The sequence below is a fragment of the Microcaecilia unicolor genome, chromosome 3 (assembly GCF_901765095.1).
Source record: "Microcaecilia unicolor chromosome 3, aMicUni1.1, whole genome shotgun sequence".
NCBI classification, from domain to species: Eukaryota; Metazoa; Chordata; class Amphibia; order Gymnophiona; family Siphonopidae; genus Microcaecilia; species Microcaecilia unicolor.
The window spans coordinates 318,832,906-318,845,287 of NC_044033.1; the positions used below are offsets into that span (position 1 = coordinate 318,832,906).

The 12,382-nt window shown below is 42.4% G+C and overlaps 1 protein-coding gene across 1 annotated transcript; it reads left to right on the forward strand.

Annotated features, from left to right (window-relative positions):
* The first annotated feature begins 6,104 nt into the window (after window positions 1–6,104).
* Window positions 6,105–12,118, forward strand: LOC115465081 (olfactory receptor 1361-like). The gene is made up of 2 exons (XM_030195486.1): window positions 6,105–6,136; window positions 11,157–12,118. Exon 2 carries the CDS (start codon window positions 11,169–11,171, stop codon window positions 12,111–12,113), a length of 945 nt encoding a protein of 314 aa, XP_030051346.1. The 5' UTR covers window positions 6,105–6,136; window positions 11,157–11,168; the 3' UTR covers window positions 12,114–12,118.
* The last annotated feature ends 264 nt before the right edge of the window (window positions 12,119–12,382 follow it).

The following is a 12,382-nucleotide window of genomic DNA, read 5'->3' on the forward strand; positions in this document are numbered from 1 at the left end:
GGTACTTGTGACCTGGATTGGCCACTGTTGGAAACGGGATACTGAACGATGGACTATTGGTCTGACCCAATACAGCTATTCTTATGTTTTTATGTACCATGTTGCCCCAAGGCTTGTCTATTTTATGTGGTCACTTACCCTCACTTTATATAGGCATCAGGTAAGGCATAATTTATAGAGATGGTAGTATTTCTATCTGCCAGTGAGGTAAAGAGCGATGCAGGACAGTGAAAGATGCAGTCCAGCCCCCACAGGTGAGCTGTTGGTAATCAAGGTAGTTTTAGGAATCTGGAAGTGTGTTATTGAGAAGAAGTAGAATAAGGAAGAGGTAGCCAAGAGCTATGGTTCACCTCATCCCTGTAAGAGGAAAGGCAAGATTGCCCTTCTTCTGGCGCATTGTTTCCAAATGGGTTAATTTTGTGCATACTGGAACTGTCATGGACCTCACTCTAAAGGCAGGGTATGATAGTATGATCTCAGTCTCAACAATTTATTCCCAATGCGTGTGATAGAATTTGCATAGTGCTAAATACAGAGCTTCCTTCTGGAGTTCCTAACATGTATTTTGTACTGTATGGGCAAAATAAGTACATATATAACTGTTGCCATACTGGGACAGACTGAAGGTCCATCAAGCCCAGTATCCTGTTTCTAACAGTGGCCAATCCAGATCAGAAGTACCTGGCAAGATCCCAAAACACTACAATACATTTTATGCTATTTATCCCAGAAATAAGCAGTGGATTTTCCCAAGTCCATTTTAATAATGGCTTATGGACTTTTCTTTTAGGAAGCCATCCAAACCTTTTTTTAAACCCCGCTAAGCTAACTGCTTTTACCACATTCTCTGGCAATGAATTCTAGAGTTTAATTACATGTTGAGAGAAGAAATATTTTCTCTGATTCGTTTTAAATTTACTACTTTGTAGATTCATTGCATGCCCCGTAGTCCTAGTATTTTTGGAACATCATCTGCCATTTGGATGCCCAGTCTCCCAATCTCATAAGATCCTCTTGTAATTTTTAAAAATCCTCTCGTGATTTAACATCTTTGAATAACTTTGTGTCGTCTTCAAATGTAATTATCTTACTAGTTACTCCCATCTCTAGGTCATTTATAAATATGTTAAAAAGCAGTGGTCCCAGCACAGACCCCTGGGGAACCCCACTATCTACCCTTCTCCTTTGAGAATACTGACCATTTAACCCTACTCTCTGTTTTCTATCTTTTAGCCAGTTTTTAATCCATAATAGGACACTATCTCCTATCCCTCTTTTTTGTAGCTTTCCTGAAATGTAGTCTGAAGTCAACAAAAAAACAACACTGTTCTTCAAAAGACAAAATAAGGTATTGGGCACCAGAAGTAACACACTGCAGCACACAGGCACCAGTAAAAAAAAAGGGAAGGAAAAAGCCTCAAACCACTTCTCCACTATGTATCAGCACTGAAGATTTAAAGGTAGACACCTCACTGGATTAAAAAATCTTCCCTTGTTTATAACAAAATATGTTCTATGCAATGGAGAAACCCAGCTGTGATCTATACAATAATAATGTGAATTGAAAACGTATCTGCACAAATGAGTCAAGTTGTCCAACCGACAATGGCCACGTTTTGCACGTTTGCTGCCTCAGGGTGTAGACAAGAATGTGCATTGAACTGCCAGTTCTAGCTAAAGGTTTGGCTTTTGTTCCAGTGCAGCCTATACAGTTTTTTGTTGTTGGGGGGTTGGGGGGGGGGGGGAAGAATTGATTTAAAAAGTTTTTTCGGAGACTACATTTGAAGGAATATTTTTTCCAACATCCTGTCAACATGGATGATATTTCAGTAATTAGAAGTTGGTCTAATTGGATCCCTCCTACCATTGACTACTTTCAAGGAATTAGTAGTTAAAGATTTTAAGAGATTTTCTAAGAAGGAATGATACCAGTCTTATAATTTAACTAAAATTGAGTTTGATGCCTTGAAATCCTTACATGGTAATCCCACTATTAGGATCTGTCATGCTGATAAGGGTGGAGCGGTCGTTGTTTTAGACATGGATGACTATGACAAAGAAGTAATGAAGCAGTTTTGGTTTGAACTGATTATATTGAGCTTGAATTTGATCCTACCTCTGAGTTGAAGGAGGTTATCAAGAAATTGACTTTAGAGGGCTTTGACAGAGGTTTTTTGACTAAGCATGAATTTCAATTTTTGAACATTTCACAATCAAGTGTTCCAGTCTTTTATGTGCTGCTTAAAATACACAAGACCTTAATTGATTCCCCCAGTTATCCAATTGTTAGAACTTCTTGATCTTTGTTGATATTTTTTATGCCCCATGGTGTGTCAAGCTTTCTCCTATTTACAAAATTCTACTCAATTTATTTCCAGATTGGATAAGATCTCTAACATAAGTGAGGTAACCTTTCTAGTCACACTGGATGTCAAGTCTTTATATACAATCATTCCTTAGGCACAGACTATCACCTTATTGACTGAGTTCTTAGACAGCACTGCACAAACTATATGGATCCGTCCATACTGCTTTTCAAATTGAACTTTTAGCTCTGGAAATGCATAAGAACTATTTTTGCTATCATGAGCGATTTGCCCAACAGGTTTCTGTGGTAGCCACGGGAGCTACCATGGCTCCCTCAGTGGCCAAACTATTCATGCAGAACTTTGAAAATAAATGGATTAAAATCAATCCTTTTGGATCATGTATCAAAGCATGGATGTGGTACATTGATGATGTGTTTGTGGCATGGGCTGGTTCTGAGTCTCAATTGTATAAGTTTCATGTGTGGTTAAATTCTCATCACAATAAGAATCAGATTAACATGGAATACCATGCTAGTGAAATTTCTTATCTGGATGTACTGGTGAAGAAGAGGGTGGACAGTATAACAACAGTGTTCCGAAAATCTACTGACAGGAATACTTTTTTGTCCTGTATGAGTAATCATCCTCCTGCCCTTAAGTGCAACTGTCCCTTCTCCTAGTTCATTAGATATTGACGCATTTGTTCAGAGATTGAAGATATTAAATCTCAAGAGCACAACCTATGCAGACAGTTAGCTGCAAGAGGGTATCCAGACCGCCTCTTGCGGCATTCCTTCAAAAGAGCTAAATATCTGAACAGGGTCCTTCTGTTCTACGAGCAAGATAAGTGTGATTCTGATCAGATTTTGACCTGTGTTTTGCAGTATGCTCCAGGGATAGAGAAAATTATGAAGCTTTTAAGGCGACATTGGGAGATTTTGGAGCTGACATCTACCTTTCAGGATTTGACCTTCCTGGTTGCCTACAGTAGGCAACGTAATCTGAAAGAACTCCTTAGTCCTTCAGATGTTGGTTATCTGGTCTCAAGGAACATTGATGAGGGTGGTCATTATAAATTTCATCGGTGCACTGTGATATCACAGTGGAGTTGCGAGGATTCTTCAATGACCCTGTTACACTTCAATGTTTTTTTGTACAGCATTTGACTAACTGCAATACTTCTTATGTAGTTTATCTGCTGATTTGTTCTTGCCCTAAGTTTTATACAGGATAGATGTCTTGTCCGCTGAAGACTAGAATGATTGAACATAAAATCTACCTTAATAACAGAAGGCTACAAGCATCTGTGTTCCAGCACTTGAATATAATCATTTGTTTTCACAATTATGGCATTGTTTGATTGACCATATTCCTGAGGGAGATAACGACAGATAGCAGTGCCTATTGCAGCGTGAGCAGTTTTGGATTGACAGACTAAATACTGAAGAACCACATGGGTTGAACTTGCTAATTGACTGCATATGTTTTATTGAGCCATTCTTATTGTTTCCAGAAGGGATGTTTGTTCATTGGTTTGAGAGCTGGTGACATCACTAGTGACTATTTATAGGATGCCGCACGTACTTGGCACTACTAACTCTCTCTTTAAGAGCCCTTCAACTGTAACTACTCCCCTAACAAGGCTCATATATGGTTTTAACCTCCACCTTAACCATATATCATATAGAAATCATTCATATGTTTTTTATCGCCTCAGCAGTGCACATGACCAACTTCACTCTTTTATTGAATGTCCAATAAAAGAGTGAAGTTGGTCATGTGCACTGCTGAGGCGATAAAAAACATATGAATGATTTCTATATGATATATGGTTAAGGTGGAGGTTAAAACCATATATGAGCCTTGTTAGGGGAGTATTTGTAGGATGCGACAGCATCTCATGGCCATCTTTGCAGGATCCAGTTGTACTAGAGAGCTATGGCTTTTCTCCTTTTTCTTCAATTTCTGGGACTGGATGGACTGTGCAGGTCTTTTTCTGCCGTCATCTACTATGTTACTATGTTATGTCTGACTCTGGAACACCAGACACAGAGATTTTTAAAACTGACTCTTAGAAACAGTGTTGCCTGTCTCATTCTTAAGAGCCTTGTCCGATCTTTGGATACTCTCCCTATTTTAATACCTTTTTTGACTTTTGCAAAGTAGCTTTCTGAAGCCACCAGCTATCTTCCATCTCTCTCTGAATGTAAGAGAGAAAATTGTGCCAGATTGCTGGTGTTTTCATTCTTGCTGCATGGGATTTGGGAGATATGAGATAGATATAGAATTATTTGGCTGCTTGTCAAAATGTTTGAATTGCATACTCTCCCAAAACTGCTCAACTATATCTGGTTTCAAAACCACAATGGTAGCAAAAGTGAATGGGTAGTAATGTGAAGTTGCTGCTAGAGGTCATGGCAGCCATTTTGATGAGGCAGCCACTAGCAGCGGGAGTGAGTGGGGTTCTCTCATGCCCCCATCGCCCACACTGAACCACCAGGGATGCGAAGTAGGCCTGGGGAGGGCCTATGGTTAAGGTGGGGGATTGCGTAGGGGTATTGCTATTGTGGGAAGGAAGTAATCAACAGGGGGGAATTTGGGAGGAGGGAGATCAGAAGGGGGCTGTTTCAGTGTGGGTCTGGGAAGGATTTTAAAGCTTTTGAGCTGTTCTAAATTCATCCGCTTAGCTATGTGGGTGCCAGCACTTAATATTGCCAGCACCTGCATAACTGCCAGCTCCTCCTCAGTGTCACTCCTTGTTCTACCCCTGACCTGCCTATTTTTTATGGCTGGTCAGAGTCACTATTCAGTGAGTCAGGACTGACTGCCAGTCTGCCTACTAGTTAGTCGGAATGGTTGCCTGCCACTCAGGCTTGACTGCTAGTCAGTCTTTATTCACTGACTATTTAACTGCCATTCAGTTTTGACTGACTCACTGCCTGCCAGTGAGCCAAGACAATGACTGCCTGCCAGTCAGTCAACACTGACTCACTCCTTGTCAGTCAAAACTGACCAACTGCCTGCTAGTCAAGACTGGCCGACTGCCTGTCAGTCAGTCGAGACTGACCAATTGCCTGCCAATCAGTTGACACTGACCAGCTGTCTTCCAGTTAGTTAAGGTTGACTAGTCAGTCAAGACTGATCGGCTGCCCAGAGCTGGATTAAGGCATAGGCAAACTAGACATTTGCCTCGGGCCCAAACGTTTAGGGAGGCCCTGTCAGATGTGCTCAGGATTCAGGAGGCTAGGATTGCCAACTGTCTGGATTTTTTCAGGATTCTAAAAATTTGTGCATTACCTGTCTCAGAGCCAGACGGTTGGCTAAGTGTGTGGATATTTTTCAGAGTTTAGCCCATGACAGTTCTCCAATGTTCTCCCTTTCCAGTGCAGAGGCTGTGGTAGAATCCAGCTAATGGGAAGGCTCTAGGTGTCACAGGGAGGGGCTGAGCAGGGCTGCAGAGAGGAGAAGCAGGAGGGGCAAAATTCCCTGGGCCCGGGACTCCAACGGTAGCTCGGGCTCCAGGGTCTCTCTCTCTCTCCTGCTCGGACCCGAGTGATCATGTCCCGACAGGAGCAGGAGAGAGAAAATTCTGGCACCATTGCTGGGCCCCCTTTGGAGGCTGGGGAGGAGCCAGAGGAGTACCTCCAGCGCTGTTCTTCTGCCCAGCTGAGTAGCAGCTTTTCTTCTCAGGCATGCATGCTTGGTTTTGAAACTGAGCATGCCTTGAGAGGAAAAGCAGCCGCAGGGGCAGGCAATCGGCAGAAGAGCAGCGCTGGAAGAAGATGACTTCTGCTGGCGGGGCCTTGGAATCCCTGCCAGCCAACAAGGTATTTCAATTGCAGCAGCAATCGGGGGAGGGGCAGCCGTGATCCAGGAAGGGAGGTGGTGGCCCTGCCCCGGGCCCGGCAGCGGCTGCCCTGTCCCAGGCCCGGTCCAGTCTCTGGGTGGCCCTGGGCCTGAGCTGCAGGGGCTGTGGGAGAAGCTGAGCTCTGCACAGGGTTTTTGGAGAGAATCAGTGAGTGCTTTTGGGGAGGGTATAGGGGATATTGTTGTAAAGGAGAGGAAAGTGTGAAGGGTGTGCTATCTGCTGAAGAAAAGAACAGGCAGTAAATGCCAGAATTTTACAAGATGGTGGGCAGACCTGGTGGTAAGTAGGAGCATTGCCTGAATGAGCAGCAGGACAGCACTAGAAAAAAGAGCTAGAAAGTGCATGTCATCATGTACTTGTAGATGTTTCTGTGTATCTGATGAGGATAGTCTCATAGAAATGAAGCTTCCCTTTGAAAATCTGGGCTGGAATGGGGAAGTTCACTGGTACAAATGTACCTGTGCACATACTAAGTGAAGAGAAGTTTTCAGCCCAGGGAATTTAAAAATGTTAAAGTTTAAAAGGACCCCTCTTTGAGATTTTTTTTCCTTCCCTGTTAGTAGATATAGAGGTATATTTTCAAAGCACTTAGACTTACAAATTTTCATAGTAACCTATTGAAATTTGTAAGTCTGTGCTTTGAAAATGAGCCCCATAATATACATTGATACGATTCAACTTCTAGTTTTATTTTTGACAACTATTTTTTCCTAGTGTTAATTGTTGCATAGACCACACAGTATTGCAGATGTCAATTATCAGTGTGTGTAATTTGTTACATAGAAACAACTGAGCAGCATTTGAGAATAAGACGTGGGTAACTTATTTGAAACGTGCCAAGGCTTTATGTTTTCTTTGCCTGTTCAAATAAAGACAGCTCTATTAGAAACCTTAATAAAGACCAGACATGATGGGTGTAAGGTGTATGAATGGTGAATGCTGATTGGGTGTATAAGGAAGGTATCTGAACAGACTAGAAAAACAAAATTTATGACAGGATTTCACCCTCATGTTGTTCTATTATTGTCAAAGGCAGCCATTCCCAACCCGGAGATTTGCATACACTGCCTCAATTGCTTGCAAACCTAACTCTTGAATATTCATTGTGGATATCCTGAAAACCTGATGGGACTAGGTGTGCTCCGAGGACTGGGTTGGGAATGGCTGGTTTATGGGATCCTTTTACTAAGCTTTGGCATAAAGTGGCCTTAGTACATCCTTATGTGGGCTTTTACCATGCATGTCCTGCAATAAGCCATTTTAAACATTCTGTATACTGGCGTTACACTCACTCATTCGTGCCACCCACCCTCCCTAACCCCGGCTGTATCGGACTTTTGATCAGTCAGGTGCTATGATGTTCCCTAGAACAGTAAGCTGCGTCCTTATAGCACTTACTACAGCTTTGTAAAAGGACCCCATATGCTACAATTTGTGCACTCTTTTATGCTTAAGGTACATGCTAACCCCCAAATTCTACAGATTTGGGTGCCAAAATCGTTGTGGAATCTATAATTTAGTCTCCTAATTATAGAATATGGCCCAGTGCGCCTAAATCTACATGCCAGGATTTACACTATGTTTAGGTTGGTGTAAATGGATGCTTGCAGATTTAGGCACTGAAATATCAACTAAGCATATTCTTATGGTGTGGAGGAGTGGCATAAGCACTGCCACGCTGGGAAAAGACCAAAGGTCCATCAAGCCCAGCACTCCGTCTCCAATGGCGGCCAATCCAGGCCCCAAGAACCTGGCAAAACCCCAAAATTTAATAACGATCAATGGACTTTTCCTTCAGGAATCTGTCCAGACCCCCTTTAAACTCAGCAAGGCCAGCTGCCATCACTACGTTCTCCGGCAATGAGTTCCAGAGTCCAACCACGCGCTGAGTAAAGAAAAACTTTCTCCGATTTGTTTTAAACCTACCACATTCTAATTTCATCTTGTGTCCCCTGGTTCTATTTTTGTTAGAAAGCATAAACAAATGCTTCACATCTGTTTTGTAGACCTCTATCATATCACCCCTCAGCCACCTTTTCTCCAGGCTAAAGAGTCCTAGCCTTCTTAACCTCTCCTCATAAGGTAGTCGTACCATCCCTTTTATCATTTTCGTCGCCCTTCTCTGCACCTTCTCCAATTCCTTTATATCTTTTTTGGCCTAGTAATTAGAGCACCAGTCTTGCAATCCAGAGGTGGCCAGTTCAAATCCCATTGCTGTTCCTTGTGATCGTGGGCAAGTCACTTAACCCTCTATTGCCTCAGGTACAAACTTAGATTTTGAGCCCTCCTTGAACAGAGGAATATCCAGAGTACCTGAATGTAACTCACCTTGAGCTACTACTGAAAAAGGTGTGATCTAAATCTAAATAAATATAATCAGCTTCTAAATAAGTGCCAATTATTGAATGCACTTATTTCAGTGCTGATTTGTTAGGCACCATATATAGAATCTCCTCTCAAATGTGAAAAAGTGAACACTACCCTACCATAAATCTAATGTTTGTTTGTATCCTTTTCAATTACACAGAGATTTTTTATTTATATATGGAGGAAAAAGGCCTCAGCAAAGGTTTTCAGCTGTAGCAATTGCTTGCTGCTCATTTTCGTGACAGCACCATATGACTAAGACCAATCACTGGCCAAAAAAACCTCTAAATTTTTTAAATAAATTATTTGATTATTCTATCACATGTTCATGCATGCCGGGATATTGAGTTACAAGGAGCACTGAAAAATTTTAAATTTGAAGAATTCCCCTGATGAAGCCTGTGGTGAAACCGAGTCTCTGTTAAAGGGATCTTCAAGAGAAAGCTAGGTGCTTCTGTTGTTCCTGCTGGATGAATATTCTTAAGAGGCAGATGTTTGAAAATGTTTATTTTTTTGAAAAAGAATTATTGCAATGAATGTGATAGAATAATCAAATAATTTATAAAACATTTTGGAGGATTTTTGGCCAGTGTTTGGTCTTAGTCATATGGTGCTGTCACGAAAATGAGCAGCAAGCGATTGCTACAGCTGAAAACCTTTGCTGAGGCCTTGTTCCTCCATATAAAAATAAAAATCTATGTAATTGAAAAGGACAAAAACATAATATTAGATTTATGGTAGGGTAAAGTGTTCACTTTTCCACATTTGGGACTAGATTCTGTATATCACGCCTAATAAATCTGTGTCGAAACAAAATAAGCTTAGGCGCATTCTTTAAACTACACCTAAATTTTATAGAATGGGCCTAAATTTCCATTACAGAATACACCTAGAGGGGCATTTTCGAATGGGGACGCCCATCTCTAAGGGCGCCCATCTCTGAGGATGGCGCCGTGAAGGGGCAGGGCCGACCATATTTTCGAAACGGGATGGGCGGCCATCTTTCATTTCGATAATACGGCTGGGGCCGGCCAAATGTCAGAGATGGCCGGGTTTGAGATGGCCAGCCTCGGTTTTTGCCGATAATGTAAACCGAGGCCGGCCATCTCAAACCCGGCCAAATCCAAGGCATTTGGTCATGGGAGGAGCCAGCATTTGTAGTGCACTGGTCCCCCTGACGTGCCAGGATACCAACCAAGCACCCTAGGGGACACTTCTAAAAATTAAAACAAAAAAAATTAAAATAGCTCCCAGGTGCATAACTTTGCACTCTTTACCCTGGGTGCTGAGCCCCCCAAATCCCCCCAAAACCCACTCCCCACAACTTTACACCATTACCATAGCCCTTATGGGTGAAGGGTGGCACCTACATGTGAGTACAGTGGGTTTTGTGGGAGGTTTGGAGGGCTCCCATTTACCACCACAAGTGTAACAGGTGGTGGTGTGGGGGGGGGGGGGGGGTGGGGGGTGGGCCTGGGTCCACCTGCCTGAAATGCACTGCACCCACTAAAAACTGTTCCAGGGACCTGCATACTGCTGTCAGGGAGCTGGGTATGAGATTTGGGCTGGCATAGAGGCTGGCAAAAAAAGTTTCTAAAGTTGTTTTTTATTTAGGGTGGGAGGAGGTTAGTGACCACTGGGGGAGGCAGGGGAGGTCATCCCTGATTCCCTCCGGTGGTCATCTGGTCAGTTCGGGCACTTTTTTGGAACTTGGACCTGAAAAAAAAGGGTCCAAATAAAGTGGACCAAATTCTCACCAGGGACGCCCTTCTTTTTTCCATTATCGGCCGAGGGTGCCCATCTCTTTAGCACACCCCAGCATGCCCCTGTCCCGCCTTTGCTACCCTTCTGACACACCCCCTTGAAGTTTGGCTGGCTCCGCGATGGACTGCAGTTGAGGCCGGCCAAAATCAGCTTTTGATTATGCCGATTTCGCTGGCTTTGAGAGATGGCCGGCCATCTCCCGATTTGTGTCGGAAGATGGCTGGCCTTCTCTTTTGAAAATAAGCTGACTAGTGCCCATCCACGTGACTATATTTAGTCGTGGCCATTTATGCCAAGTAAAACTTGGTGTAAATGTCGATCGCTAAATTATGCACGGACCAGGTGTATTGTATAACAACATGCATAGATTTTAGAAACGCCCATGACCTGCCTATTCCATGGCCATGTCCTCATTTCAACAATGTGACTTAGAATTTACATGCATCACGTTACAGAATATGCTTAGACTGTTTTGTGCGTAAATTATAATTAATGCCATTTAGTGTCAATTGCTTGTTAAGTGGCAATTATCAACACTGATTGGCTTGTTAAGTAATTAAATTCTATGTGGAAATCCAGAATATGACTGGATTTCCGTGCGGAATTCAAGTTGCCCTATATAGAATCCTGGGATTGGTGTGTAGTTTAAGCATTTTGATTAGTGGAAAGTTGGTTCCTCTATTTAATCTACACTCTCATATGACCATTGTTGTATGTCCTGTTCAAGTTGTCAAGAAATAATTAATGCATAATAAACCAGAATTTTCACTTATGATAGATAATTTCATCCTTATGTTGTCAGTAAAAGGTATTAGTTTGTAAATTTACCCTTCTTCTAATCTCCACAGGAAGTTATCAAAATGAATATGGGAAATCACAGCACTGTGACAGAATTTATCCTTCTGGGAATGTCGGACCGTGCAGAGGAAGAACTCTTCCTCTTTTCGCTGTTTCTAATTATGTACCTGATCTCTCTGCTGGGGAATACTCTGATGATTACATTAATTATCACTGATCGTCATCTTCACACCCCCATGTATTTCTTTCTCAGTAACTTGTCTTTGGTAGACATGAGTTTCACCTCAGTCACTGTCCCCAAAATGCTGATTGCTCTCCTTTCAGGGAAGAAAACCATCTCCTTCTTTGAGTGCATGACCCAGCTCTATTTCTTTATTACTTTGGGGGTTACAGAGGGATTCCTGCTTGCGGTGATGGCATATGATAGGTATGTGGCCATCTGTAACCCTTTGAGGTACACCATAGTGATGAGCAGGAGAATTTGTAGTTGTTTAGTTGGTGGCTCTTGGATTGTTACTTCCTTGCATGCCTTGTTGCACACTATGATGGTCTCTGATTTATTGTTCTGCGGCCCCAATACCATCCACCACTTCTTCTGTGACATCCTACCCCTGCTCAAACTCTCCTGCTCAGATACCTCCAACTATGAGTTGGTCATATTCACTGAAGCGTCAGTAATTGGGCTTGGACCTTTTTTGTGTATACTTATCTCCTACGTCTACATCATCGCTGCCATACTGAAAGTTCGCTCTGCAGAGGGGAGACGCAAAGCCTTTTCCACGTGTTCATCTCATCTCACCATAGTGACTTTGTTCTATGGGACCATTATTTTTATGTATTTTCGACCATCTTCAGCTTATTTTTTGGACAGGGACATGCTAGTAACAGTGATGTACACTGTACTTACCCCGATGTTAAACCCTTTTATCTATAGCCTGAGGAACAAGGAGGTAAAGGGGGCTCTGAGGAGAGCCATAGTAGCAAGAATATGGCTTCAGAAAATTTGAAAGTTATGTTTAAGGGGGGCTCCTCTTTATTGTCATTGTCCTCTTGGGATCTGAGACATTTATGTGTGTAACTCCAGGTGTTAAGGAATCATCTTAAATCATTGCAGACTAGGTCTTGCTATCTTTATTTTTTTTAATGAATTAACATTCCAGATCTACAAATGCCATAGGACACATCTCCGACTGCCCTTAATCCAATATCTTCAATATTCTGCAGCCTTGTATGGTGGATCAATATCAATCAATTGGAGACCAGTGGTTACCAGACA

Bases quoted from the DNA above. Each gene is read 5' to 3' on its own strand.
- LOC115465081 (XM_030195486.1), top strand. From the start codon at position 11,169: ATGAATATGGGAAATCACAGCACTGTGACAGAATTTATCCTTCTGGGA.